This window comes from Sardina pilchardus, chromosome 10, assembly GCF_963854185.1.
Source record: "Sardina pilchardus chromosome 10, fSarPil1.1, whole genome shotgun sequence".
In the NCBI taxonomy this organism is placed as follows: Eukaryota; Metazoa; Chordata; class Actinopteri; order Clupeiformes; family Clupeidae; genus Sardina; species Sardina pilchardus.
This window is the reverse complement of record NC_085003.1, coordinates 14,506,893-14,532,965: the sequence shown is the minus strand read 5'-3', so window position 1 is coordinate 14,532,965 and position 26,073 is coordinate 14,506,893. Positions and strand designations below refer to the sequence as shown.

Below are 26,073 nucleotides of genomic sequence, written 5' to 3'. Positions count from 1 at the left end.
TGTTGTGATCTTATACATACAGTATGTAATTGTCTAATTCCTCAGAAAGAAAGGCCTTTTGTCTCTTAAGCATGTCCACTCCTCTTTCTCTCCCTCTCTCTCTATCTCGCTCATTTCACCAGGCTGACCGTATCAAGTTATCTGGCAGCCTGAAAGCTTTAGCTTGATTGCATAACTGCAGGGAGAGGATTGGCACCCAGAACAAAAGAAATACCTGAGTGCAGATTCAGGCAAGCAGCACACATTAAAGGGTCTGGTTTAGGTTTCATGGCCACTGCATCGGACGCGCTGCGATCCCTGCTGTAAACAATGTACCCAAACAAGAACGGGGCGTCCTGGGGCAGGATGCTGTGTAAAGGACCAAAGTGTCAAAACACCTTTTTTCCTGCATTTTGAATGCAGTCATGAAATGGGAATTACATAACTATAGCTGGATGTCCTTTAACACTAAACAGAACTGTATTTTTCTTTCTTTGAGCATTGACATTGCACAACGATCACACATCAAATACGCTGCTGCTGCCTTCGGAATACTGCTAGGTGGTCTTTTGATTTCAAGAACACTTCAGCAAGAACGTCCAAGTACGCAGAACAATTCTCATTGCTATTTAGTCTTTAACAATCAGTGGAATGTCTTCTCTTATTTCTTTTGGAGAGGCTACTCGTCTGTGTTCCAAAACACACAGTTCAAAACAATGTCTGTCTTCTGAGCCACACGGTGATAACAAGAAAGGAAACAGTAAAGAAAAGGCAGCTTGCTATACTGAAGCAGGGCTATTACCACTCACTGATCACGTTGAGAGAGACTAAAAAAAAGACCATCCTCAACACCCTTACGTAATTCTGTAGCGTAATAGCCACCCCGGAACAGTTATTTCTGAAGAGTGCATATTAATGATAAGCACAGGTTGTAAATTACCCTTGAATCAGCGGCTACTCGTGGTACAACAAGGGTGTTATGTCTGCATGAGCGTGAGTCCCCCGCAGCAGGACTGCCCATAGTGGCATCTAGCGCCACCACTTGCACGAGACGGATCATGTACTATATAATATAGCATGGTCACGTGGAGCGCACAGACTCTGGACAACCTACTTCCATACGCCTCACACACTTGCATAATCTGTTTCTAATCACAACTCTGGCAAGCGTCCACCGTGCCCTCAGAGAACCCCAGCTCGCGACGTTGCCATTAGGTCATCGCTTACGGTAAAGCTGGCGAAAGTGCAACAGTCTCTGGACTTCCCTCTTTTACGACTAGTTTCCTGTTTGGATAGTTTGGGGGAGAAGTGCTGAAAAGCAACAAAAAAAGAGAGAGAAAAGAACGAAAGACCGAATGGAAACGAAGACAACAACGAGTGACAACTACATTGAGCGAGACAACTGAACGTTAGGTCATTTACTTGCATTACTTGCGTAACAGCGAATCCGTCCAATGCCTACAATGAGACGGTCCAAATCAGCCACGAGTAGGCTAAGTTACAGGAGTCTGAACATATTCCAGCCTTATGCAATCAAAACACGGTGACTGAAATAAATACTTCACATGCTCGCCACATGTTCAAGAAATATTTAATTCATCCGCTCTGGGACCGCGTGTTAAGTGGAACTTTACTGTAAGACAGCAAGCAGAAAAGTACATGTGAGGGCAATTTAGCATGTTCCTCTGAAGTCAGAGAGGGATTACTCACTTATTTTCACCCTTGCTAAATACGAGGAGTACTGAAAACTGCACTAGTCAGTCAACAAGTAGGCATTTCAACAGTGTGCACTTTCAGTGCTCTACTGAAAGATTAAAGTGTTGCAGAATAGTATTTCAAAAGTATTTTGCTGACAGCCCACATTTTATAGGAGTGTGGGCCAACAGATTGGGGCCAGATTGGTTTCCGAGGCCACACACACACTGTCCAGGCACAGTTGCTTCTCTTGAACATCCACACTAAAAAAAAAATACACAAATAGAAAACCAAGGGGTCAGACTGAAATGGGAAATGTTCCTCACTCAAGATTTCCATAATCTTTTCAGCAAAAGTGAAAAGGAAGGTGTGACAGTTCCTCAAACTAAACTTAGAACATAAGACGAGCAACTTAAGGATAGGACTGATGTGAGAGGAATCGTGGGGGGAATGAGTTATGCAACAGATTCATTTTTTAATGTTAGAAAGACACAAACATGAATAAACTCTCAAATTCAGCACTTTGTCAAACAAACAATGATACATAAAACAATACAAAATCAAAATAATGCAATGCAAAAGTATAAACATGATACAAAAGTTGTCTGTAGCAAAAAAACACACTCACTCAATCAAACAAAAACACATCTAGGCTGCAAGTACAACTTGTCTCCCATGGCGTCCCACAGAAAATAGTTAAAAAAAAATCAGTTATCTGGTCTCTATTGATAGAACAAATAGTTTGTTCTCAAAACAGTCCTTGGTGCAGCAGCCTCCTCTCTCTCTCTCCTCTGGTCCCAGCCTGGTTCCTGGCCTCGGTGGTGTGGCGCTCCTGCGTCAGGGTCTCAGGCGAACAGCAAGACCTTCTGCAGCGCCTTGCGGACGTGCGGCCGCTCGTCGGGCCTGGTGTCGGGGATCATCCCGGCGCTCCGCTCGGCGCCCAGGACCAGCTCCGGCCGGCTCTCCCGCAGCGCCTGCAGCCCGGCGCGGCTCACGTTGCGGCAGAAGTCCACGCGCACCTCCTCCAGGCTCGCCCCGTGGAGCGCCGCCGCCCGCAGCGTGGCGTCCGTTACCCGCGAGCAGTTCTCCAGGCGCAGCCGGCGCAGGCGCCCGCAGGTACGCAGCACCGCCGTGATGTCCGCGTCTGTGATGTGGCCACAGCCAGACAGGGTCAAGGACAGGAGGTTTGGACAACTGGATAGACAGAGAGACAGAGAGAGAGAGAGAGAGAGAAAAGAGAGAAGAGATAATGTTAGACCATATAGTATACATTTTACTGCAATGAAACCTCATTTCAACAACCGTGAAACACAGAAAGGAGATAAAAGTTTAAAAAGCTAAACCTAACATACAAAAAGGCTAGGACCAGTAACCAAATAAGATTGAGAGGGTGTGGTGTGTTTGTTTATTTCTATGTATTTCTATGTATTCATTTTGGGATACACCAAAGGCAAATTTAAACACTTGTATACAGTGAAGTTGTTTTGTGACTACATGATGAAACAGATGTGGTGGTTTGCATTGTTGTCCAAACTGCGGTGGTGACTGGAATCTAGATGGATAAATGGTGAACGAATCACATTGTGACAGTCAAAGCCATGGCACTCCCATCTAAAACCAACACCACCATCAGTTCCAGCACACGGCTGTTTATTTAACCAGCCCGAGAGATAGGCATTTAGGGGATTCGTTTGTTTGAGTCCAGGCCTCTGTGGTGATAACACCACAGTGTGTGTGTGTGTGTGTTTGTGTGTGTGTGTGTGTGTGTGTGTGTGGATGATGAATATCCTGACTCTTAAGGGTTTTGGAGTCAGATGGCAAGCCCTGTCTGTTCAGCCATATCCATGCCTGATGTCATCAATAGACGCTGTCACCCGATCCGCTGGACAATGGCCGGCATTTAGACAGTAATATGAACTAAACCTAAACGCATGGATGTCCCTGAGGGGCTGTGCCTGAAAAAGTATCCTCCATGCACACACACACACACACACACACACACACACACACACACACAAAAGCAAACAACATGCACATGCAGATAAAAGGATTTGTCAGTAAATCACCCTGTCATTCGAATGGAGAGACGAAGAAAGCAGATCAGAGGAAGAGAGGAGAACAGAAGAGAGGAGAGGAGTATGCCAGAGAGAGAGCCCTGTGTGGTAAGTGCTGTGGGGTCGTGTGGAGATGGGCACTGCCCTGCCGGCGCCGCGTGCCTGTTTCCAGTAAAAATGTTCATGGGTTTGGCACCGGTCACACTGATGTTTATGGCCAGCAGGAAGAGTCTTGTTTGGCCAGTCGTCTGCAGTCCATGTTGGGACTGGCCTTGTCCTGTGCTCTCTCGATAGATTCTCTCTTTCTCTGTGTGTGAGTGTGTGTGTGTGCTCTCTCCTTCCCTCCCTCTCTTTCTTTGTGTGTGTGTTTGTTTGTGCTATCTTTATCTCTGTCAGTGTGTGCATGTGTTTTTTTTTTCACTGCTCATACCCGTACGGATGATACCTTTCTCTCTTTCACACATTTTTTCTTTCACTTCGTCTATCTCTTTTTCCCCTTCTCTCATACTGTCTCTCTCTCCATCTCTCTCTCTCTCTCTCTCCTTCTCTCTCTCTGTTTCAGGGGAATGCTGCAGCCTGCTGGTGGAGCAGCACAGGGTCGCCAGTGTAGCCAGCAGCCAGTCTCTCACACGGCACAGCTGACAGCAGTGGCTCCACTCTCTCTCTCTCTCTCTCTCTCTCTTTCCCTTACTCTCACCTTCTCTCTCTCCCTCACGCCCTCTTACTCTCTCTCTCTCTCTCCCTCCCTCTTACTCTCTCCTCCTCTCTCTCTCCCTCTTACTCTCCCCTTCCCTCTCTCCCTCTCTCTCTCCCTCTCTCTCCCTCCCTCTCTCTCTCTCTCTCGCTCTGAGCGCCGCGCACGGCTCTCCACTGCGCCCGGGGCTGTCATTCACGTTTGCCTGATGCGGCTTATATAAAGACCTTACATAATCTTACCACTGAACTCCATGTGAGGCCGGTCCGGCGCAGCACAGCACACAGCACACAGCCCAGCACAGCCTAGCCTAGCACAGCACAGAGCAGAGCAGAGCGGAGTGGAGCGGCACAGTCCCGCCACAGAGCACGCAGAGCGCTGGAGAACGTCCCAATAACCCTTGGACACTAGTGGAGTCCCAGGCCAGACACGTGCTCCCCGCCCCCACAGCCACCACGCCACGCCACCACGCCTCACCGTCATCAGGGGAGGGCTCACGGGGAGAGTGCATCGTGAATGACAGAAAGGCTCTCTCTCTCTGTGTGTGTGTGTGTGTGTGTGTGTGTGTGTGTGTGTGTGTGTGTGTGTGAGTGGGTGGGTGGGGGAGTTCCAAGGGGATGTCACAGCATGAGGACTGATATGACGGACAGCTGTTTGTCTGGAAGATTTCCAAGCTTGTGATATGCAGAAGTTTGGTATTTCTGTGTGTGTGTGTGTGTGTGTGTGTGTGTGTTTAATTGTTTTTTGTTTTTTGTATTTTTCCCTTTTCATGCTGATGAATGTCAGAATGTAAGTAAACACGCCTCGTCATCCCTGGGTTGCATAATCCTGGCCGGCCGCTCTCTCCCTCTCCTCTGTGGCACCTCCCTCTCTTTGTGCAGATGTTTTTTTTCTGCTGAAGACACAGGCATTTATGCCGACAAAACAGCTAGCCTGTTAGCCAGACTCGCTTTCTCTCCCTCTCTCCCTCTCTCTCTCTCGCTTTCTCACACACTCTAAGTCACACACTCTCTCTTGGAGACATTCAGACAAACAAATGAAGGGAAAGAGGGAGAGAGACGAATACTTTCCACGACATATAAATCATTTTGTTTTCCATGTCTTCGTTAAGCCTTCCTGCATGCCATAATTTTCATGGGAATACACTGGATACAGCATAGCTGACTGTCATCTCAGCCCAGCTAAGACCTCTCAAGAGCCAAGCACCAGAGCACTCCAAAAATAAATTAAGATCGTGTATCTTTTTCGTCTGTTTCATTTTTCTTTGTTTCATTCTTCCTTCCTTTTGTCCTCCCCCTCTCTTTCCCTCTCTCTGTTTTCTCCCACGGCTGTAACATGTTTATAGCTGGCTGTAAATGGAGACACAATGGCAGCAATGCAAGTAGTCAATCCAAATGGTTTTGTTCAGCAGTTATTTCCCAGGTGTTAGCGCTGTGGGGCCAACATACCTTAAGTGAGTATATCTCAGGTATTCAGCTGTAGCTCATACACTCATGAGACGGTATAGACCTCAGTTCGGTTCTACTCTGACAGAGATCTGCTTATCTGATCATCTACTTAGCACGTGTTTATGCAGATTTTTTGGGCCCTCTGTTTGACTCCTTTATTCATGTGTTTACACTTGGAAAATATTTGTGTATTTCTGTCTATTCTTAATAATCCAAAGGCAAAAAGTAGAGAGAAGGAGAGAGAGAGAGAGGACATATATTCCATTATGACCATTATTCTAAAAATAATCATGGAAAAAATCTTTGAATTTCTTTCATTTATAATGCCCACATTTCATATCCATTCTAATCAAATTGTGTAGAATATAATCTAATTGGTAATGTATAATGCTGTCTAATTGTGGTGTGTTTAATCACATCTAATTTAGACATGTATAATGCAATTATGCTGCGTGGTATTGTGTTTATAATATTTTGAAAGCAATCACATGGGTTGAAGGCAGAGCATTTTTCCACGCTTCTTGATCGTCCGGCCCTGAAGCTCACTCACACTAAAAAAAAGTCCCGTTGAAGGAGGAGAAAGAAGATGAGGCTGATGAAGACGAGAACGACGACAAAGACGAGGCGGAGGAGGTGAAGATGAGGAGGAGGAGGAAGAGAAGAAGAAAGAGGAGGCGCTGTACTGTAGGACACATGAGGACCCTGTTGACTCAGCCGTACGGTCAACTCCCGCCAAGGCCATCATTAGAGTCCAGCCCTGCCCAGCTCGGTACACGGCGCGGCGAGGGCCTGCGGCTGGATACAGTTACACACCGTATTTTTCTTCTGCAACAGTCTGTTTGAAAGCCTGTCAGGACTCATTACACACAGAGCCACTCTCTGCAGTAGGGTCCAGCCTGCGTCCAGTGAGGACTACCATCAGCACAACTTGGATGGAGTTGGAGATGTAGATGACCTCATACAGCCAATGAGCCATAAACTGTAGCCTCAAACACCTGCCACAGCGCTGTGGCCTACACCACTCACTGTCTTGTTGCTAAATGGAATGGGTGTGTTGCCACTCTCATCCTTTTAAAGAGGAACTATGCAAGTTTGGTGATATCTTTGCTGTTTTCTCATTTTACGCTTGCAAGTTTCTCTGCAGAGCTTCCCCTTTAGTGTGTATATTCTACTACACTACTCAATCGGTCAGTCTGCCTTTTCACGAGCGTGATCACAAGGCTGTGAAACTTTCTGTTTGTCAGTGCCACCGATCTGGTGGCACACACTTGCAAGTGTGATGTTTCTGCTCACAGGCGCTAGGGGGAAGCGAGACAGCCATCATTCAACCCGAAATAAGTCAAATAACCATTCCAGTTACTCCCAAACTGATCAGTCATGGCAAATTAAGCTAAAAGAAACGTACATAGTTCACTTTTAATACACAATCTACGCCATACTGTACATAAAAGTCATCCAAACACACACAGGGATTTTATGGCTGTACCCTTTCAAGATGTGGGAGATTAAAGGATGCAGTCAGTGTGTGTGTGTGTGTGTGTGTGTGTGTGTGTGTGTGTGGAGGAGGACTGCAGCAGACAGACGGCCTGAGACGCACATGTTCATTCCTCCCACAGCAACAAAGAGGTGATTGTAGGCCCCACCTGCCCGCGTAAATCCTCTGGCCCAGACAGCTGAGGGAGGGACCACAGCCTACACACACACACACACACACACACACACACACACACACACACACACACACACACACACACACACACACACACACACACACACACACACACACACACACGCATACTCAAGTGCACGCGCCCACACACACACACACACACACACACACACACGCACACACGCACACACGCACGCACACACGCACACACCCACACACACACACACACACACACACACACACACACTGAGACTCTCTGTCTGTATCTACCTCTCTCTCTCTGCTCCACCAGCACTGACTCCTACTCCAGACTTGTGTAACTGGAGTTAAATGAGTAACTGTGTTCTCAACCGTTCACCAAATCCTTCCTGTCACAACAGCACCGCCTCTCTTTTGAAAGGAACATGAGAAATTAGGTGAGACAAGTAATGAAAGGCAGCGAGCGCACATTTGTGTCATTTCTTTTTTTTTATGGGGGGGGGGGGGCATATCTCCTGGTTGCTCATTGAGGTCACACTGATGTTGAAGCAGCAGTCTCTCTCTCTCTCTCTCTCACACACACACACACACACACACACACACACACACACACACACACACACACACACACACACACACACACACAACACACATTCCCTCCTGTTGTTCAAATGCAGAACAGAGGTACTGTCACTCAAACTACAGAACACACTCCTTTCAAATTGCACAAGCTGTCACAAAAAGCTCTGGTCAACATCAACTCTGGTTAGCTGCATTACATCCCATAGGAAGTATACAGATGCAGAAAACAGTCATACAGACACACACATGCACCACAAGCTCTATCCCAATCTCCCTGAATCCTTCCTCTCTTTCTCTCTTTCTCTCGCTTTCTGTCTCTGTTCTTCTTTTCTCTTTCTCTATCTATCGCTCCCCTTTCACCCTCTTTCTTTTGCAATAATCCTTCCCCTCTACCTCCTTTCTTTCTCTCTGTTTCTTTCTCTCTCTCCATTTTTCTCTCTCTCCTCCTTTCCTCCCTCTCTCCCTCTTTTGTCCTGTAGTGGTGTGCGGTTGGTGGGCGAGTGTCCGTCATGTCTGTGGTCATTATCGGAGGGCCAGCTGAGCTTTTGCAGGAGCCTCATTACGTCTGCAGAGGGAAATTCATCCCTACGGCAACACTACTCATCAGAGGTCCAAGCCGCCGAGCCTCGGACGGGGACACACGCCCGATCAATACGAGCTGTTAAGAGCCCAGGAATATGTCACCAGGCATACAGGGGAGGAGGGGGGAGAGGGGGAAAAGGGGGGGTGGGGGGGTGTCTCATTTTCAAATATGGATTTTCTCTTTTTGTTGTCGTCGTTTTGAAAATAATAGGATGATAATGTGTTGTCTGAGTTTAAAAATATGAAATAGATCCATTCAAATAGGCTGAGAAAACACAGGGCACATAATCCATAATCTGGCTATTGCCGCAGTTCCGCTCGAAATTGGGCACGTGTGTGGTCTTATTTTTGAGAGGTTTTTTTTCTGTTGTTTTCACAAACCTTGCCGCCCCACTTGTGCCGACTCAACAACAGGAGTGAAAAGGGAGAGGCTTGGCCTGGCAGATAAGCCCTATTTTTAACACCTGCTTTTGTCTCTGAGTGCCACAGCTGAAGCCTGGACGACCATTTAACAACAAGACAGAAGGAGTCGCTTGAGTGGCAGGTAAAGCACAGCCATGGTTCTCACCACTCACGTCTCACGGGACAGAACTGAGCTCCCGAGGCTAGGGAATATTGCACCTCTCTTGCTGTGCTGATGGAGGCTGTGTGTGTGTGTGTGTGTGTGTGTGTGTGTGTGTGTGTGTGTGTGTGTGTCTGTGTGTGTATGTGTGTGTGTTCAGAGGGAGGTGTTTGTATCTTGTAGTTTGAGTGACAGTCCCTCTGTTCTGCATTTGAACAGCAGGAGGGTGTGTGTGTGTGTGTGTGTGTGTGTGTGTGTGTGTGTGTGTGTGTGTGCGTATGTGTGTGCATGAGTGTGTGTGTGGAGGGGTATGTTCTCGCTCTAGGCTAGACAGTAGCCATGGGCAAACTGACATTTCTAAAGCCTGCCTCCCTCTGTTCTACGCCATCCATGACGCGGCGTTGCGTTACGTTACGTGACGTGACTCTGCCTTCCTCCCTGTCTCCTCCGTCTTCAGTCCTGGACATCAGCCATTGATCGCACACTAAACTGCTAACGCTAAACGACTTTTAAAGCCTCCCTGACTATATTTCACCACATTTACGAGAGAACTTGGATTAATACTTGCGCCCAGCCAGAAAGGCTGCTTAATAACAGGGCAGTAAATGGTCTCTTTCTCTCTCTCTCTCTCTCTCTCTCTCTCTCTCTCTCTCTCTCTCTCTCTCTCTCTCTCTCTCTCTCTCTCCCTCTCCATGTCCTTTTCTGCTGTTTAAATACAAGTCCAGTAGCCAAAAGCTCTCCATTGAAGTTAATATTTACTTCTTGAGAAGTGCACACAATGTAATCTGATCTTGGTAGCGTCCGTTGGCCAGACACAGTTCATGTAGCCATCAGGTTTCATGGCCCTCCAGCCTCACAGCATCTGTAAACATCTGCTGTGCAATGACAGACCATGACGAAATCCATCGGGCTGGATCTCAAACACACACACACAGAAACCACACATCCAGAAATACACACAATCCATCCATCTCTCTCTTTCTCTCTCTAACACACACACACTTGTTATGTCTATCTCTCTTGCTACCACACACACATACACACACATACACACACACACACACACAGAAAACATACATACACACACAATCCCTCCATCTCTCTCTTTCTCTCTAACACACACACACACTTGTTATGTCTGTCTCTATTGCTACCACACACACACACACACACACACACACACACACACACACACACACACACACACACACTGTAATAAACAGTAGCAGCTTTCATCACTCACATGTGGCAGACCCGCTCCAGGAAGCCGCTGACCAGTCCCTCGTGCTCCCTGCACAGATCCTTCTGGAAGCTGCTCTTCATCCAGGCCTCCACGTTGCACACCTTGACGCGGCTGGAGTGCCAGCACACGGCCAGGTGGCGCAGCGCCGCGCCCAGCACAAAGTCGTCGCGCCGCAGCTCGGCCGGCGAGCCGAAGCGCAGCAGCGTCCAGAGGCCCGGCGTCAGGAAGACCGCGCGCAGACGCCGGCAGCTCAGGGACAGACGCCGCCGGCTCTCCTTGTCCAGGAAGGAGAAGACGTGCAGCAGGCACTCCGTGTTCAGCTCCGCCAGGCGCATGGCTCCGGGGGTCAGGGGTCAGCCGGGCCACTCGGACGGACGAGAGGTGGCGGAGGCAGAGGCCACGGGCAGAAGAGGCCGCCGCGGGCAGGCAGTGTGTAGTCTGGTGGTCAGGGTGCAAAGGCTTCCAGGCAGAACTATTCCAGCAACAGCAGCAGCAGCAGAGGCCCTGAGCAGTCAGGCTGGGACGGCTTCAAGGCTACGGAGGCTCCTTGGCTGGAGGCAGGAGGAGGTGAAGCAGCAGCAGGGGCAGCAAGGGGCAGCAAGGAGCCCGTGGGTCACGGCTGGTAGGAGGAGGAGAGTCCTCTGGGGACACGAGCGGAGAGGTCAGTAGCCAGAGCCTCAGGCGTGAGGAGCCGGAGCGGTCAGGAGCAGTCAGGAGCAGCCAGACTCGGGGGTTCTGGAGGGTTCTGGAGGGTTCTGGAGGGTCCTGAGGCTCCGTGGAACCAGTCCTGGACTCCTGGGCCTCTGTTAGTCCCGGTCGGGTGACTCACCACAGCAACAGTGTGGTGTGAGCTGCCGTGTGTTTGCTGCGTGGCCCTGGGTTCACAGACACAGACACACACACACACACACACACACACACACACACACCACACACTCACACACCCCTCCCCTGCCCTGACAGGCTAGCAGCACAGGAGCAGCACCCCCCTGCACATATAAGGCCGTGTGGAATGGAGGTTATTTTGGGAAGACAACTGCAGGCGCAGACAAAAATGGAAATTTGTGTGAGGCAGGCATGCATGCATACACACACACGCACACACGCACACACGCACACACGCACACACGCACACACGCACACACACACACACACACACACACACACACACACACACACACACACACACACATACACACACACACTCACACTTGTGCTCCTAGCCCATCTGTCTCTCTGCTCCCTGCACATAGAACAGGACCCAGACAGATGTTATGGCCTGTGTGCCCTCTGTCATCACAGGGGATACACATTGAAATAGTCTCACTACTCAGCACATGAGTGTGTGTTTATAAACACACCTGACATTTATACTATGTGTGAATAACACTATCATTATCCTACACACACACACACGTATGTGAATGTGTGTGTGTGTGTGTGTGTGTGTGTGTGTGTGTGTGTGTGTGTGTGTGTGTGTGTGTGTGTGTGTGTGTGTGTGTATGTGTGTGTGTGTGTGTGTGTGTGTGTAGAGCCTGTGAGGGACTACAGCCCTTTCAGTTCACTGTAAGAAGACAAGGTTAAAGTAAACGTAAAGCTCCTTCCCATTGTGATCAGGAGCAGTCGTGAGACATATTCCATTTTCTTCTCTGGGCACAAGTCAGCACGGAAATCAATAAGAGGAAAAGAAATCAATAGAGATGAAGAATGCTCTTTCCTTGGCTGGCTGACTCATAGCACAAAGACAGGAACACGAGCCAGAGGGTTTGAACAGCATGAAACAATAGACACCTTCAGCTCTCTCGCGTCTGTGACACAACGCCTTCCATGACCCATCCCCCATTTCAAAAGTACACCGTGACCCAAGACTCGCTGCGTTCGTTTGCTCATGGACAGGACATTAGCACAGGAAGTTCATCTGACAGTGAACACTGAGGGGAAACACACACACACACACACACACACACACTCAGTGAGCCTTCGCAATGGAATTCCTGGCAGAGAAATCACTGGTTCAGCAAGGGAGCATTTGTTGCGCAAATGTGAGTGCTTTATGGGCCGCACCTGAAAGCCTGAGATGGTATAGTGTTCTGATGTACTACCCACACACTCTCTCTCTCTCTCTCACACACACACACACACACACACACACATGCATAAGACTGACACACACAAATCCACTCACACATAGTAATGTGTATATAGGGTATACTGTTCTGTTGTGTGTGTACTACTCTGTCTCTCTCTCTCACACACACACACACACACACACACACACACACACATAAGACTGACACACACACAAACGCTCACACACAGGAATGTATATGTAGGGTGTAGTGTTCTGGTGTGTGTGTACTACTCTATCTCTCTCACACACACCCGCACACACACAGACACATGTAGTACACACACACATGTAGTACACACACACAGACACACACACAAACACATGTAGCACACACACACACACACACACACACACACACACACACACACACTTGCACACACACAGACGCACACAGAGAGGAAAGTGTTTCCCTGGGGGAGGCGTGGCTGCTGCTCCTGCTGAGTGAGTCATCACGAGCGTGAATCATGACGCCATGAGGCAGGGCAGCGGCATCCACTCACACAGCCCAACGTGAGCTTATCAGCAGCTGTGTCCTGACCTCAGCCACGGGCTGTGTGTGTGTGTGTGTGTGGGGAGGGGGGGGAGGACTGATGGTAAACAGGGAGACTTATTTTAGTGAGATACAGTGAGTAAGACAGAGGAGTGAAAGATTTGGAAAGAGGTTGGGAAGAGGAGAGGGATCTTCTTGGTGAGAGCAGAGAGCGATAGAGAGAGAGAGAGAGAGCAGGAGAGAGGGAAAGCAGGAGAGAGCAGGAGAGGTGGGAGGGAGAGCAGGAGAGCGAGAGAGAAAGAGCGTGACACAGAGAGAGAAAGAGAGCGAGAGAGAGAAAGAGAGGGCATGAGAGAGCGTGTGTGTGAGAGAGGGAGAGAGAAAGACTGCTCGTGTCTTAATGAGGACAGCCCCTGTGCCTGTCTTAGAGACACCTGTGAGAGCCAAGGCTGAGATCGCAGCTGCTCCAAACACCCCCCCCCCCCCCCCACACACACCCCCCCCCACCACACACACACACTCACACACACACACACACACTCACACTATCTCTCTCTCTCTCTTGCTCACACACACGCAACACTGGAGTGTCTGTTCCCCACCCGTCAAGGAGGCTGTCTCTGTGGCACGTGTCACCAGACCAGCTCCTGTGTTTGCTCTGCCCCCGAGAGCTTGACTGTGTGTGTGTGTGTGTGTGTGTGGGCGGAGGCTTTGATAGCGGGAGGGAGCAGAGAAAAAGAGAGCAAGTGCGAGAGAATACATGCGTGTGTGTGAGTGTGTGTGCGCATGTGTGTGTGTGTACGTGTGTGAGTGTGCGCGCATGTGTGTGTGTGTGTGTGTGTGTGTATGTGCATGTGTGTTTGTTGGAAAAGAGGTGAAAGGGGGATGGCATAAACAAAACAAAGGCCTACTGAAAGGTTTTGAAGTACTCCACACTGAGCTCCAAGAGTGGCTTACATCATCAGAGCCGTGCACCCTGGCTTCTCCCGTCATGAGCAGCATGGAAAATTATCGGAAGCAAAAAAAAAAAACAGAACCTGCTATGACGCTTGTTCCTTCAGCTTGAAAAGAAAGCACTCCACGTGAGAGTTCAACATGGGTTGGACAGAGAACACACACACACACACACACACACATACATTCTCTGAAGCAATTCAGACTTATTCAAAGGCTTTACCTGACATGCGTGTGTTGGGCTATTTATCTTCGCAGGAACACAGAGTACTTAGATACCATTATTCTCGGCACGCGACAAAATATGGCACGCTGTGGAAACGTACTAACGCAACACATTTGTCAGTGACAAAATGTATTGTGACTTGTGTCGTGCCGCTCAGTCTCAGGGACTCAGCCGTTTTGGTTTCACAGGAACAGGATCTGCCCAGAGTGAAGAATATCTCTCATTTCATGAGCCCCCTAGAGAAGAAAAGCAAAGCAGATAAGACAGACCACTGGCCTTTGCCGTAATATTGACCATAGCTGTATGCTCCTCCGGTGATTCTTGGTCAGTGTAAATAAGTGTCCCAGTTCTGTGAACACATCGAGGATGTGGACATTCCTCAGTGAACGCAGGTGTGCCTGTCCGTCCTCTCTCTACACACGTGCAGTGCACCATCTAGTTTTGGACTAGAATAGAAAAGCCACATTGAATTCAACACACAAATTAGCAGCAGCAGTAGGTTAACCTCAGCTGAAAGATACTGTAGCTATGTGAGTGACTCATGTTAAGCACATGTTTTGTCAAGTCACTGACAGTTTTTTTTTGTTTTGTTTAAGTATTAAGCCATTTCTATGTATCGGGTTTCATTGCCCTTCTTGGAGTGTATTCATTCAATCAATTAGAGTACCACACATTACAGTAGCTTGGGTATGTGAGAACAAAGTATCAAAGTACAGTTACACACTGCTTAATTGTGTATCATAAAGTTATATTACGGTCCTTTTGTATAGTACTGCCACAAAATCCCAGCAGTCTTCTAACTATTATATTCCTATTGTAGACATTGTAGATAGGCCAATCAATGACAAAAACTGGCCAAATCCTCATGTACATGGCATTCTGTTTCCAATGATTGGGTTATGCAGTGCATTGTTCAGTTTCTAACAGTGATCACATCCTGATAATAGTTTCATACAAACACCAAGGAATTACTATTTTCATGGTCATTTACTATATATTGTTTCCTCAATTAATCGATTAGTCGTTTGGTCTATAAAATGTCAGACTTTTATAGCTAGTATTAGATTCACTTTAGTGCTGCCTCTTCTTAAATGATTAAACTTATCAGAATAGATGTCTATTAATGTAATAATAGAGAACTAATTGATTCAGTTGTTGCAGCAGAATTGCAGGCTGAACTGTTGCCCCTTAATTGAAATGAATGTATAAATAGTAAATACATAGTATGGGGTGCTTTCCAGTAGGACCTCCCCTTCAGAAAGCATACCATTACAGTGGCACCAGTGGAATCCTTCACCAGGGAGAGTCCACAGAGCTACAAAGTGACTTAATCTCCGTCATGAATTAGTGAGGCCCTCTACCAAACGTCTGTTTCTTGGCTTAATAATGCACGGCGGCGACGGCTACAGTTTCCTTGTTCACAAACCGAGCGACAGATGACTGAAATGGCTACGCTGGATTTCTGTGCATCGAGAGCTGAAGTATTTTAGTTTCTTTTTGTTACGCTGTGATAAAATATTATTTTCCTCTTTGATACGATCTCCAAAATCCAATCAGGCGTTCTCTCATAAAATGTTTTTTTCGTCAGCCAACTACTTCTAAACTGTAATTATGGAGCGACCACAAATTCAAAGGAGTGGCTACACCACGTTGTAAAATCAGCAATTACCACTGTGACCAAAGAGAGGGTGTTAGATTCTGCTCGAGGTCTCTGAAAAAGATACACACACATTTCAACAGATATTTTTAAAAGCATCTTTGATTGAAGTGTGATGTTTGTGTCTACGCCAAAATGAGATCCAGCTAAAAATAAGCTCTGATCGCTCCATCAAACTGGATGGCAAACGGGCCCAGTCCGTTCTCTACGGGAGTCCAGCGAGCAGGCACTGAGCAGGGAACATTTTTTAGCAGAAAGCCAAACATTTCCCCAAGTAGACTGCAAGAGCTGAAAAATGCGTGCGTGTTTGCAGTTTTGGGATACCGATCAAAGATCCACAGATGGTGGTGCCCCTGTTTCGGGATGAAAACAGCCACAGACGTACACACACACAAACACATAAATCTATCTTCATGTCTTTAATTGGCCAGTAAGTGCAGGGATGAGCAGATGAGACCTCCTGGTGGCTGGACGATCACATCTACCCAGCGGTGCTGGAAAGGCTGAGGTTATCATAAAAAAACAAAAACAAATCAACAGTAAGCAATTCAAGATCTACAAAAAAAGAAAGAAAGAAAGAAATCTCTTAACTAACTGAATACGACAACTTCTGCTGACAAACACAGCAGCAGATGCCCTAACAAATTCATTTCAGAGGTTTTATTTATTGGTCTGCCTGCTTACACATCTAACATATGATGATACAGACTCCATCTACCTGTTGTGGTGCTTAAAGATCTTTTCAAATAAAATGAACAAACAGTCAGAACGGGATAAAACACTTCATGACACATCATTTGAATCTGGAATCTGAATGCCTTTGGAATTTTGAAAAACGAAACTCGAGCCTCGCCATGGAGGTTTGCAACAGCAGGAAGCACAGGAGGCACGAAACAGGCCGTTTTCTCCTCTCATATGTTTCCTTTTCAAGGACAAAACAAAATAAATTTTAAAAGCAGCAATGTGGAGGTTAAGACAAGAACAAAACAAAATAAAAATACAAAACATAACTGAGTTTTTCTTTCACATGATTAGGAGGTCTTGAACAAAAGTTGTATGTGTGAATGAGAGTGATGCCTACAACAGAAAGGTGTACGTGTGTGTGTGTGTGTGTGTGTGTGTGTGTGTGTGTGTGTGTGTGTGTGTGTGTGTGTGTGTGTGTGTGTGTGTGTGTGTGTGTTGTGTTTTGTTGAAGAGAAAGTGAGTATGTGAGGTGACACAGGGGTGGCAGCTGAAGGTCAGTCCGAGGTCAATCGGAAGGACGCCCAACAGAGACCTGAAGTGTGGGGTCACTCCCTGAACTCTCCTCTGGCCCACTGCTTCCCCCGAGGCCTGAGTCGGAGCCTGTGTCCACAGCACCCTCTAACCCTGTGCCCGTTTCTGACCCTGTGCCAGTCTGTCCGGTGGCCAGGGCAGCGCCCATCTCAGTGCCCGTGCCCATTTCAGTCTGTGCCACGTAGAACAGGATGTAGGCTTTGGCCTTCCGCACAGCAGCCTCGTCCGTCAGAGTGACCGTGCTGTCGTTGAAGTGGTACCAGCGGCCCTCGTGACTGCCATAGGCTGTGTAGTGGCCTGAGCCAACCCTACAGCGCGCACACACACACACACACACACACACACACACACACACACACACACACACACACACACACACACACACACAGACAAAGGCAGAAGAGAGAACTGCTCAACACCAGCTGGTATTTCCCCTAAGCAGAAATATTCCTTCACACAGACCACGCAGGAAGCAGATTGGATGAGACTCACTAGACAACATCTCCCCCTACTGGACAATCTGAGTATGTCACTCAATTATTCCATTTATGCTTCAACAATGAACACATTTACCTTCATGTTAGTGTACTGCATATATACATACACACACACACACACACACATATATATATATATATACACACACACATATTCATATACACACACCCATATAAATAATAACTGGCAACTGATTATGTTCTTAACCCCACATAATCCGTCTTGTAAAGCATCTTTAAATGTGAAATGTTAACCATTTGTGCTTGAGTGAAGCTGCACAGCTCATTAGTTGTAGTCCATCACAGTGAGTGCCTCTGAACACAGATCTCTTGTGAGGGTGAGCGCCACTTACCCAGAACCATGATGCACCACTACAGCGGCCAGGTCATAAAGGCAATTCTGTGGCAAAGCACTCTCCGGCTGTCAAACACACACACACACACACACACATACACACACACACACACACACACTTATTATTAACTGGCCAATTGTCTTAATTTTTGATTGATCATTTTGATGATTACAATACGGCAACATTACTTTAATGTCTATTTAATATATTTATATTTTATATATAATATTTCTATGTATATAATATTTGTACCTCTAGCAGGTAGCCCCTCATGTCCAGGCCCCGCATGGGGAACTCCACGTAGGTGTCCACTTTATTCCTGAGGTAGGCCGTCCAGTGGAACCGCTTCAGGTGTAAACTCAGCACCTGACCAAACAAACAAGCATGCTGCATTTTACTTACTGTGTGTGTGTGTGTGTGTGTGTGTGTTTTTCACAACAAACACATACACCAACACCAAAACACACAAACATGTCTGATTACTTCAAAATGGGTTTACCTGGAAAACTAACCATTTCCTCTGAATTTGCACATGTTTCAAAGGGTCCCACTGATCTGAATCAACACTGGACTGAACTTGTTGTTGAGGATGTCTCAAGTGCTTCCATATTTCAGAATGCACTTCATGTTCTCATGTTCTGTTCCATTAAAAGGATTTGGTGCGACAGCAAATGGTTGCTATGCAACACAAGACGCTACTCAGTATCTAGGAGACAGTGGTCTAGTTTCCTGTTTTCTTTTTACTCGTTAAAGACGTACAGTACACAAGAGAATGAAGAGAAGACGACATCATACTAGCGCAGCATAACACAGTGCACGGCCGAGTGGATTTACCTTAGGCAGCCTCTGGACCCAGAATTTCTTGGTGGATTTCTGCCTCTTTTTACATTTATGACACATGTACAGCTCCGTCTCATCCAACTCCTCCAGCTCTGTAAAACTACGCAGGCAGTCTGCCCACACACACACACACACACACACACACGAAAATTTAAGATGGAAAAACACTCAGCCAAAACTAGTGGTCTGGCCTCAGTTTCTGGTACATTTTAATGACCATTTAGAGGTAAGCAGCATGGTTCAGTGCAAATCCACAAGGCCTCGGAGCCCAAACACAGGCTCACTTTGAACAGCACCTTGGTGCACCACTACACCTGCAGCAACTGCCCCACCGCAGGGGGCTTTCTATCGGCACCCTTCCCCTCAGTGACTCAGCAGAAGCCCCAGTGTTTAGTGGCTATATTATGGGTCAGTGAGCGCTCACCTCGTAGCGTGCAGATAGGCCCAGGCTCCTGGTCTTTGGACCTCTTGATGCGGAACTGGCTTGGAATGTCCAGGGACATGTCTGAGGAGGCCAAACAGAGGTCAAAGGTCAGACAGCCATTCACAAAATCAGACTCGCTGCAAGAGGCATAGCTGGAGGAGATGGACTAAAACGATCATCCAGAAGTCACATTGGAATGGAGGAGCAATCGTTTGGCAAAACATAATGTAAGGGTCACACATGTTTCAAAATCACCAATTTAAAAAAAATAATAAATGAATGGCAGATTCAGAGTATCCAATATGAAAACAAAAGTTCAGCTTTGAGCAACTGGACTGATGTGTCATGGCATACCCCATGTTTCATTCTCAAGGCCAGCACATATTTGCTGCAGCCAAAAGGCCATAATGAATGCATAAAAAACTGACTAAACAAAACAACACTAACAAAACAAAACAACAAAAACACAGTTATCTCTGTTTCCGGGCACACACAGAGATTTAGATAGGCACATCTCTGATGAGAACCAGCTCTAAGGAGGTTTCGGGATGTCGTAGGAAAGAATCTTCCCAAACGCTCTGCTTGTTCTAACCTAGGAACGGGTCAAGCTTCCGGGACTCGGTCCCGCAGATCAGGCAGTTTACTTCACTCTGCAGTATGCCACCAAATATGGAGGTGACCACTGTGGAGGTCCCATTTCTGAGGGAGGAAAGAGAGAGAGAGAGAGAGGGAGGGAGAGAGGGAGAAACAGAGAGAGAGATCTATCAGCAACACTCATCAGAAATCACATACACAAATTGAATAGGTTAAGCTCACACACACATTCACATACACACACTACAGTAGCAACTAAGCGCACCACAATAATAAGCAGCCTACCCATTCATATGAAACTGTGTGTTTATGTGTGTGTGTGTGTGTGTGTGTGTGTGTTTGTATGCTGGTCTGACAGGATTCTAGTATCAACTGCCATCTGTGGTCATCTGAGAACTGAACAAACTGGCATCAAATGCACAGTAGGACCCACACATCTTGCTACGGTGTGTGTTGTGCATGCAGCCAGATCCATCTTATCTGTCCATCTTAAACACACACATCCTCATTCAGCAAGGCTTAGCCTGCCTTATCGGTCATCACGACCTACTGAGCACGACTCAACAGGGAGACGCCTGTTCAATGGTACCCGCCAAACAGACTTAGGGGACGCGGGACAACAGTGTCGCGGCCGGGGAGGTCAGTATCGGGCTGTTGCTATCACAACAGGATGGACGTCGCCGTCAGCATCTGTGGGAAGGTGCTGAGACAGCAGTGTGTGTGTTGGTGGCTGTGATGTGTGGGCGACACATTCAGACTTCGAGAGCCACAGGCACAAACACACGCACGCTTTTACACTCCATTACTCGGGCACAGTCACTTACACACAGACACATTCACACCAGGCCCAGACCGAGTCTAGTCCACACACAGGCACACGTGCACGCACGCACGCACAGGCACACGTGCACGCACGCACGCACACACACGTAGGCATACGAACACACGCACGTAGGCACACACGCACACACACACAGCGGCCAGTGACCTGAGTGAATGCAGTGGCATACCCCTACAGCAAGAGGCTATGCTGTGTGTGTACACCCACCCATAACCATAACTTCTGAAGGCACGTCCAGAGAGGCCTAGTGCCTAGTGTACAGTACACGCTGTCCATGGTGGCCAACAGATAGACTAGCAAATATTGCCAATGTAGCGCTCACATAAGTCATCCACAGGCAGGTCTGGGTGTGAGTGACTAAGCCCAGCACAGTTTTCATGAATACCTGCGAGACATCGAGTGTGTGTGCCCATGACTAAGTGTGTGTGCATAAGCTTGTTCTTTTGACCTCTGAAGCCGGTCTCAGCTAGTCAAGTGTCAGCTGTGTGATTTGCTTGCGTTGTGTTGTGTGTGTGTGTGTGTGTGTGTGTGTGTGTGTGTGTGTGTGTGTATATGTCTGTGTCTGAATGTGTGTGTGTGTGTGTGTGTACTGTACTGTGTACTGTGGGCCAACGTGGAGTGTGAGAGCAGGTAGGTGAGAAATGTGTGTGTGTGTACCACTTGAGCACGAGGTGGGCCAATGTGTATAAGTATTTCTGCGTGGGTGTGTGAAAATCAGTGAATGCCGTGTGACTGTGAGCTGGTAACTTGCACAATTTCCCGTCAAAGTTTGTTCTGATGTGGCCTGCCAGCTCTGTCTGTGTGTGAGTGTGTGTGTGTGTGTGTGTTCTCTTACAAGTAGTACTTCACAAACAAGTTAACTCTTACAGTCACTGGGTGTGTGCCTCTGTTCTAATGTAATGCCAAAGTCTGTGCTGACAAGTAATGCAATGCAATGTTACAGACAACTTGGTGATTGGATATTTCCAACTTGAAATGGATGTGCCCTGAATTTACAAGTAGGAATCCTGACTTGTACTGTACCTGCCCTTATTTATTATAGCGTTGGAAAATCTTCAGGTGTGTACAAGTGTGTCTGATAAAATGTATGTATGGATGACGTCAGCGTGTGTATATGTGTGTGTGTGTGCGCATGTGTGTATATCTTACACCCAGCACTTGTCCTCTGTCTTGATGGTGTCTGCAGTCACAGGTGAGCGGTGAGCCCCGTTGCGGCTGCCCTGAAGCTCTCTGTGAAGGTGATCCAGCAGGTACCGCATGAACTCATGAGCATCCTGCTGCTGGTAGCCCCTACACACACACACACACACACACACACACACACACACACACACACACACACACACACACACACACACACACACACACACACACACACCATGTGTGAAATTACAATGTTTTCATATATTTCATTTTGTATCATTTTTACACTCTCAGAAAAAACTGTTGATGTTGAGGGTCTTGTACACGCATCCACAGGGCACCAATCAATATTTTGTCTACAAATACAATCTTTATTATGTTGAGCCACTATTGGAGGTCTCTGCACCAAATGCATATGAAGATATTAAGGATAAAACAAAGCGTGGTGCCATTTTTTTTTTTAAAGTTAATGGGACTAAAATGGTACGTGGGGTAGCTACTAGGAACACGAAAATCAACATGGAAATAGCTCAGTTTATAGTCATTTTCTGAAGTGCCAACGGTGTACCAGGTTTCACTCATACATAAATACATTTACTTGTTTACATTGTATATATTGTACTTTAGGGATTTAATTCTTGGCATAAGCAATTATTTTGACTCAATTTATTTATGATACAGCACTTTGTTCACTGTAGACTGAGACACTTTCAATGCCTACTAATCATCCCACATAACATTTTAATTTAAATGAAAATGGAAATGAAAATTACCGAAACCTCCCCTTATTTTAATCCTTACAATCTCAGATATTGGTACGACATTAATAAAACATAGTATGCAAAGAAAAAATAATGACCGATACATACAAAAAAAACGTCCGAAAACCAGCTTATACCACCATTAACCAAATAGGACCTTGTGAAAAATCAATGAGAATGCCGTACAACCTTTTCCCACAGCAGTGGCACTGTATGCAGGCCTTGACCTGTGACCCCTAAACACACACTGAGGAGAGCAGCGGATACCTGAAGCTGGGCATGATCTTCCAGATGACGTAGAACAGAGCGTCTGGACTGAAGGCCGTCTGACTGCCCTGCCACAGGGAACACAGCGTCTTTCTGAACTCCTCCACCAGTGAGCTACAGAACACGAACACACACACACACACACACACACACACACACACACACACACACACACACACACACACACAAACACACACATACACACACACAAACACACACATACACACACACAAAAGTACAAAACGCAGACAACATAAACAGTCAGAGACAGCAGACACAAACACAAACGTCGCAGACACACACACCCAAACCAAACAACCACGCAAACAGACAACAAAAACATAAACACACATCAGTCAAATCAATTGTTTTTCCCTCTTACATGCACACATACAAGAACTATTTTCTAACTACTTTATCTACTGAGTGCTAGAATAGACCATCTGTCTACACTGCTCTCTGTCTCGTTAACACACACAGGAAAACGTTAAAGAGATATAGGCTATGCCCACCATGTGCTAACTGAGTAAACGGGCAAAACGGCCACATACACAGACATGCAATCAGGCATCCAAGTACACACAACTATACACACACACGATCAATACAAACACACACACACATATACACAGGCATTCAGCTTCTCTATCATCTTGTCTAATCAACTGCGGTCTAAATCACTGCCACCTGGTCCAGCCCCTGTCTGCTGGCTCTGCGGCATCTGAGGATCAGAGCGTGAGAGGGAGTCATTATGCCATTACGGGCCTGCATGCCGCTACCGCCGCTCCCTCCGCTCCCTCCGCTCCCGCCGTTCCCTCCGCTCCCTCCGCTCCCGCCACTACCGCCACTACCGCCGTTCCCTCCGCTCCCGCCACTACCGCCGCTCCCGCCACTACCGCCGCTCCCTCCGCTACTGCCGCTCCCTGCGCTACTGCCGCTCCCTGCGCTACTGCCGCTCCCTCCGCTCCCTCTTGGCCATCAGAGAGCTGTCCATCATCACACCAGCTCCACTCCAGCACCACCGACAGCAGAGTGCACGGAGCACTGCAGAGCACAGGAGCGCTGAGGCCTCTGATGCTCACAGCCATGGAAACATGTGCATGCTACGCTAGCCCCTAGCCTCTCACGCTTCTGCTTCCCACTATAAACTGTTATTCTCTGAAGAATTCTTAGAGACCCCTGATGTGTTTTAATGCTGCTCTTTGTGCCATTTCATTGCCCCCTGGGCATGAATAAAGTGATTTGAATTAAATTTCTATAAAAAAAAAACCTACATGCAAACCCCCCCCCACACACACACATACACACATACTGTACACACTGCCTCTTCCAAAGCTGTGGAGGACTTCAAAAACACTTCCAAATGAATACATGACAATGTGAATTAGAAGCTCTACCCTGTTCCCATCTACAGTTCCAAAGTGGAAGGGGATCCTCCACACTGCTTGATGACTACATGTGAATGTAAACAGAATGCTCCAGTCTGGCTCATATCTAAGCTGCTGCCCACTGGAGCCCCCTCCCCTGCCCTGCCCTCCCGGCCTGGCCCACAGCTGGAGAGGACCTTACACACTGCTGTCCCCCTGGCTGCGCGTGTGGTACATCCTCCGGCCCGCAGTCTTGCCGCTCCGCAGCGCCACCGCAGGCAGCTCCTTGAAATAGCAGCTGAACTGCTCAATGTTACTGCAAGAAGAGACAGGGAGGCAGACAGAAAGAGAGAGAGAGAGAGAGAGAGAGAGAGAGAGAGAGAGAGAGAGAGAGAGAGAAAGAAGGAGAGAGGGGGAGACAAAGAGAGCGAGAGGAAGGGGGAGAAGGAGAGAGAGAAAGTGAGAGAGAGGTAGGGGGAGAAAGAGAGGGAGACAAAAATTACCAGTGAGTGAAAGAAAGAGAGGTGGATAGAGAGGGTGGGAGGGAGAAGTGGAGGCAGAGAGAGAACGCTTATGTAATTCAACACAAAATGAGTAGCAAAGACTCTCAAACATCCCTAAAGGCAAGCAGAAAGAACTGGTTTTTAGGGCCGCAGCCTTGGAAATGTAGCGCTGATGCACATGTTTCAAAGTGTTTTTAATAGATGTCATAACAGCCTGCAGTGCATTCGGCCAATTAAAGTTAGATTAGGAAGACTGGGAAACAACTCGCTTTTAGTGGTCAGTCTTCCCCAAACAAGCATGACAGCCTTTACAAGCAGCGTAAAAGGAGGAAAATCAAATCTAAACTCAGGCTGTTAAAAAAAAACAGTCATGGATGAACACACTCCAACTCATGTGCACTTGTGTGTACATAATATGTTTGCATGTATAGGCTATATACACATTATGTGTGTGTGTGTCTCTCTCTCTGTGTATGTGTGCATGTGTGAGGGACTGTTAGTGTGTCTGTTTGTGCTCAAGAGTGAGTGAGCGAATGTGTGTGTGTGTGTGTGTGTGTGTGTGTGTGTGTGTGTGTCCTAAGCTGCCATGTTCCTGTCTCTGAGCCTGGCTTTTGGTGGTTAGCAGGCTGCTTTGACAGGCTCTGCCCGTGGCTTTAGTGCCTGCCAGCCAGTCAGTCATTCAGCCACTGATCCGGCCAACCGCCCCCCCCCCCCAGTCTAATCCTCTGGCTGCCCCCCAGACCACATTAGCACTGGCTCACTGCTCCACCAGACCCAGCCAGGGCGCGCAGGGCCTGTCTGTAGCCCACAAAGGCCAGCTCAGGGCTGGGGAGAGGAGGTGGGGTGGTGGGTGGAGGTGGGGGTGCTGCTGAGGACAGAAGGGTAATGGTGTGTGTGCTGGAGAAAGGAACGAACACACACACACCACCTGTGCAGGGTGTAAAGACAGAGCTGGTGGGGTTAATGGGGATGAAGGGTGTGTGCTGGAGACAGGAACCTACAGACAGACAGACAGACAGACAGACACACCACTTGTGCAGGGTGTGAGGGGGGAAGATGGGCCTGAGTGAGTTGAAGCATGTGTTGAAGTTGAAGTGTGTGTGTGTGTGTGTGTGTGTGTGTGTGTGTGTGTGTGTGTATCAAAACCACACCAGACCACCTACAGATGGCATGAGGGGGTACCGAGGGGGAAGCGGAGTGTGTTGCTGCTGATGGAGTGTGAGGGTGAGCAGAGGTCACTCACACCACAAACACACCACT

At 47.6% G+C, this 26,073-nt stretch overlaps 2 protein-coding genes across 3 annotated transcripts in view; both read right to left on the bottom strand.

The window, feature by feature from the left end:
* Nucleotides 1-2,172: 2,172 nt before the first annotated feature.
* Nucleotides 2,173-11,286, bottom strand: fbxl22 (F-box and leucine-rich repeat protein 22). 2 transcript variants are annotated; one of them, XM_062547444.1, is made up of 2 exons: nucleotides 10,488-11,286; nucleotides 2,173-2,868 (listed from the first exon to the last, which is right to left on the bottom strand). In XM_062547444.1, exons 1-2 carry the CDS (start codon nucleotides 10,820-10,822, stop codon nucleotides 2,520-2,522), a joined length of 684 nt encoding a protein of 227 aa, XP_062403428.1. In that variant the 5' UTR covers nucleotides 10,823-11,286; the 3' UTR covers nucleotides 2,173-2,519. The 2 variants fall into 2 exon arrangements, 1 of the variants encoding a protein (XP_062403428.1); XR_009940413.1 differs by lacking the exon at nucleotides 10,488-11,286 and adding an exon at nucleotides 4,665-4,829 and having other exon boundaries at nucleotides 2,808-2,868.
* A 5,063-nt stretch (nucleotides 11,287-16,349) lies between these two features.
* The window catches only part of usp3 (ubiquitin specific peptidase 3), a 16,542-nt gene continuing 6,818 nt past the window's right edge, over nucleotides 16,350-26,073 (bottom strand). The window contains exons 7-15 of the mRNA XM_062547443.1: nucleotides 24,513-24,626; nucleotides 22,944-23,057; nucleotides 21,922-22,062; nucleotides 19,930-20,036; nucleotides 19,338-19,418; nucleotides 18,908-19,026; nucleotides 18,326-18,439; nucleotides 18,071-18,138; nucleotides 16,350-17,528 (exon numbers count right to left, since the gene is read on the bottom strand). Coding sequence (XP_062403427.1) covers nucleotides 17,195-17,528; nucleotides 18,071-18,138; nucleotides 18,326-18,439; nucleotides 18,908-19,026; nucleotides 19,338-19,418; nucleotides 19,930-20,036; nucleotides 21,922-22,062; nucleotides 22,944-23,057; nucleotides 24,513-24,626 — 1,192 coding nt within the window. The 3' untranslated portion in view covers nucleotides 16,350-17,194. The remainder of the gene's footprint in view (nucleotides 17,529-18,070; nucleotides 18,139-18,325; nucleotides 18,440-18,907; nucleotides 19,027-19,337; nucleotides 19,419-19,929; nucleotides 20,037-21,921; nucleotides 22,063-22,943; nucleotides 23,058-24,512; nucleotides 24,627-26,073) is intronic.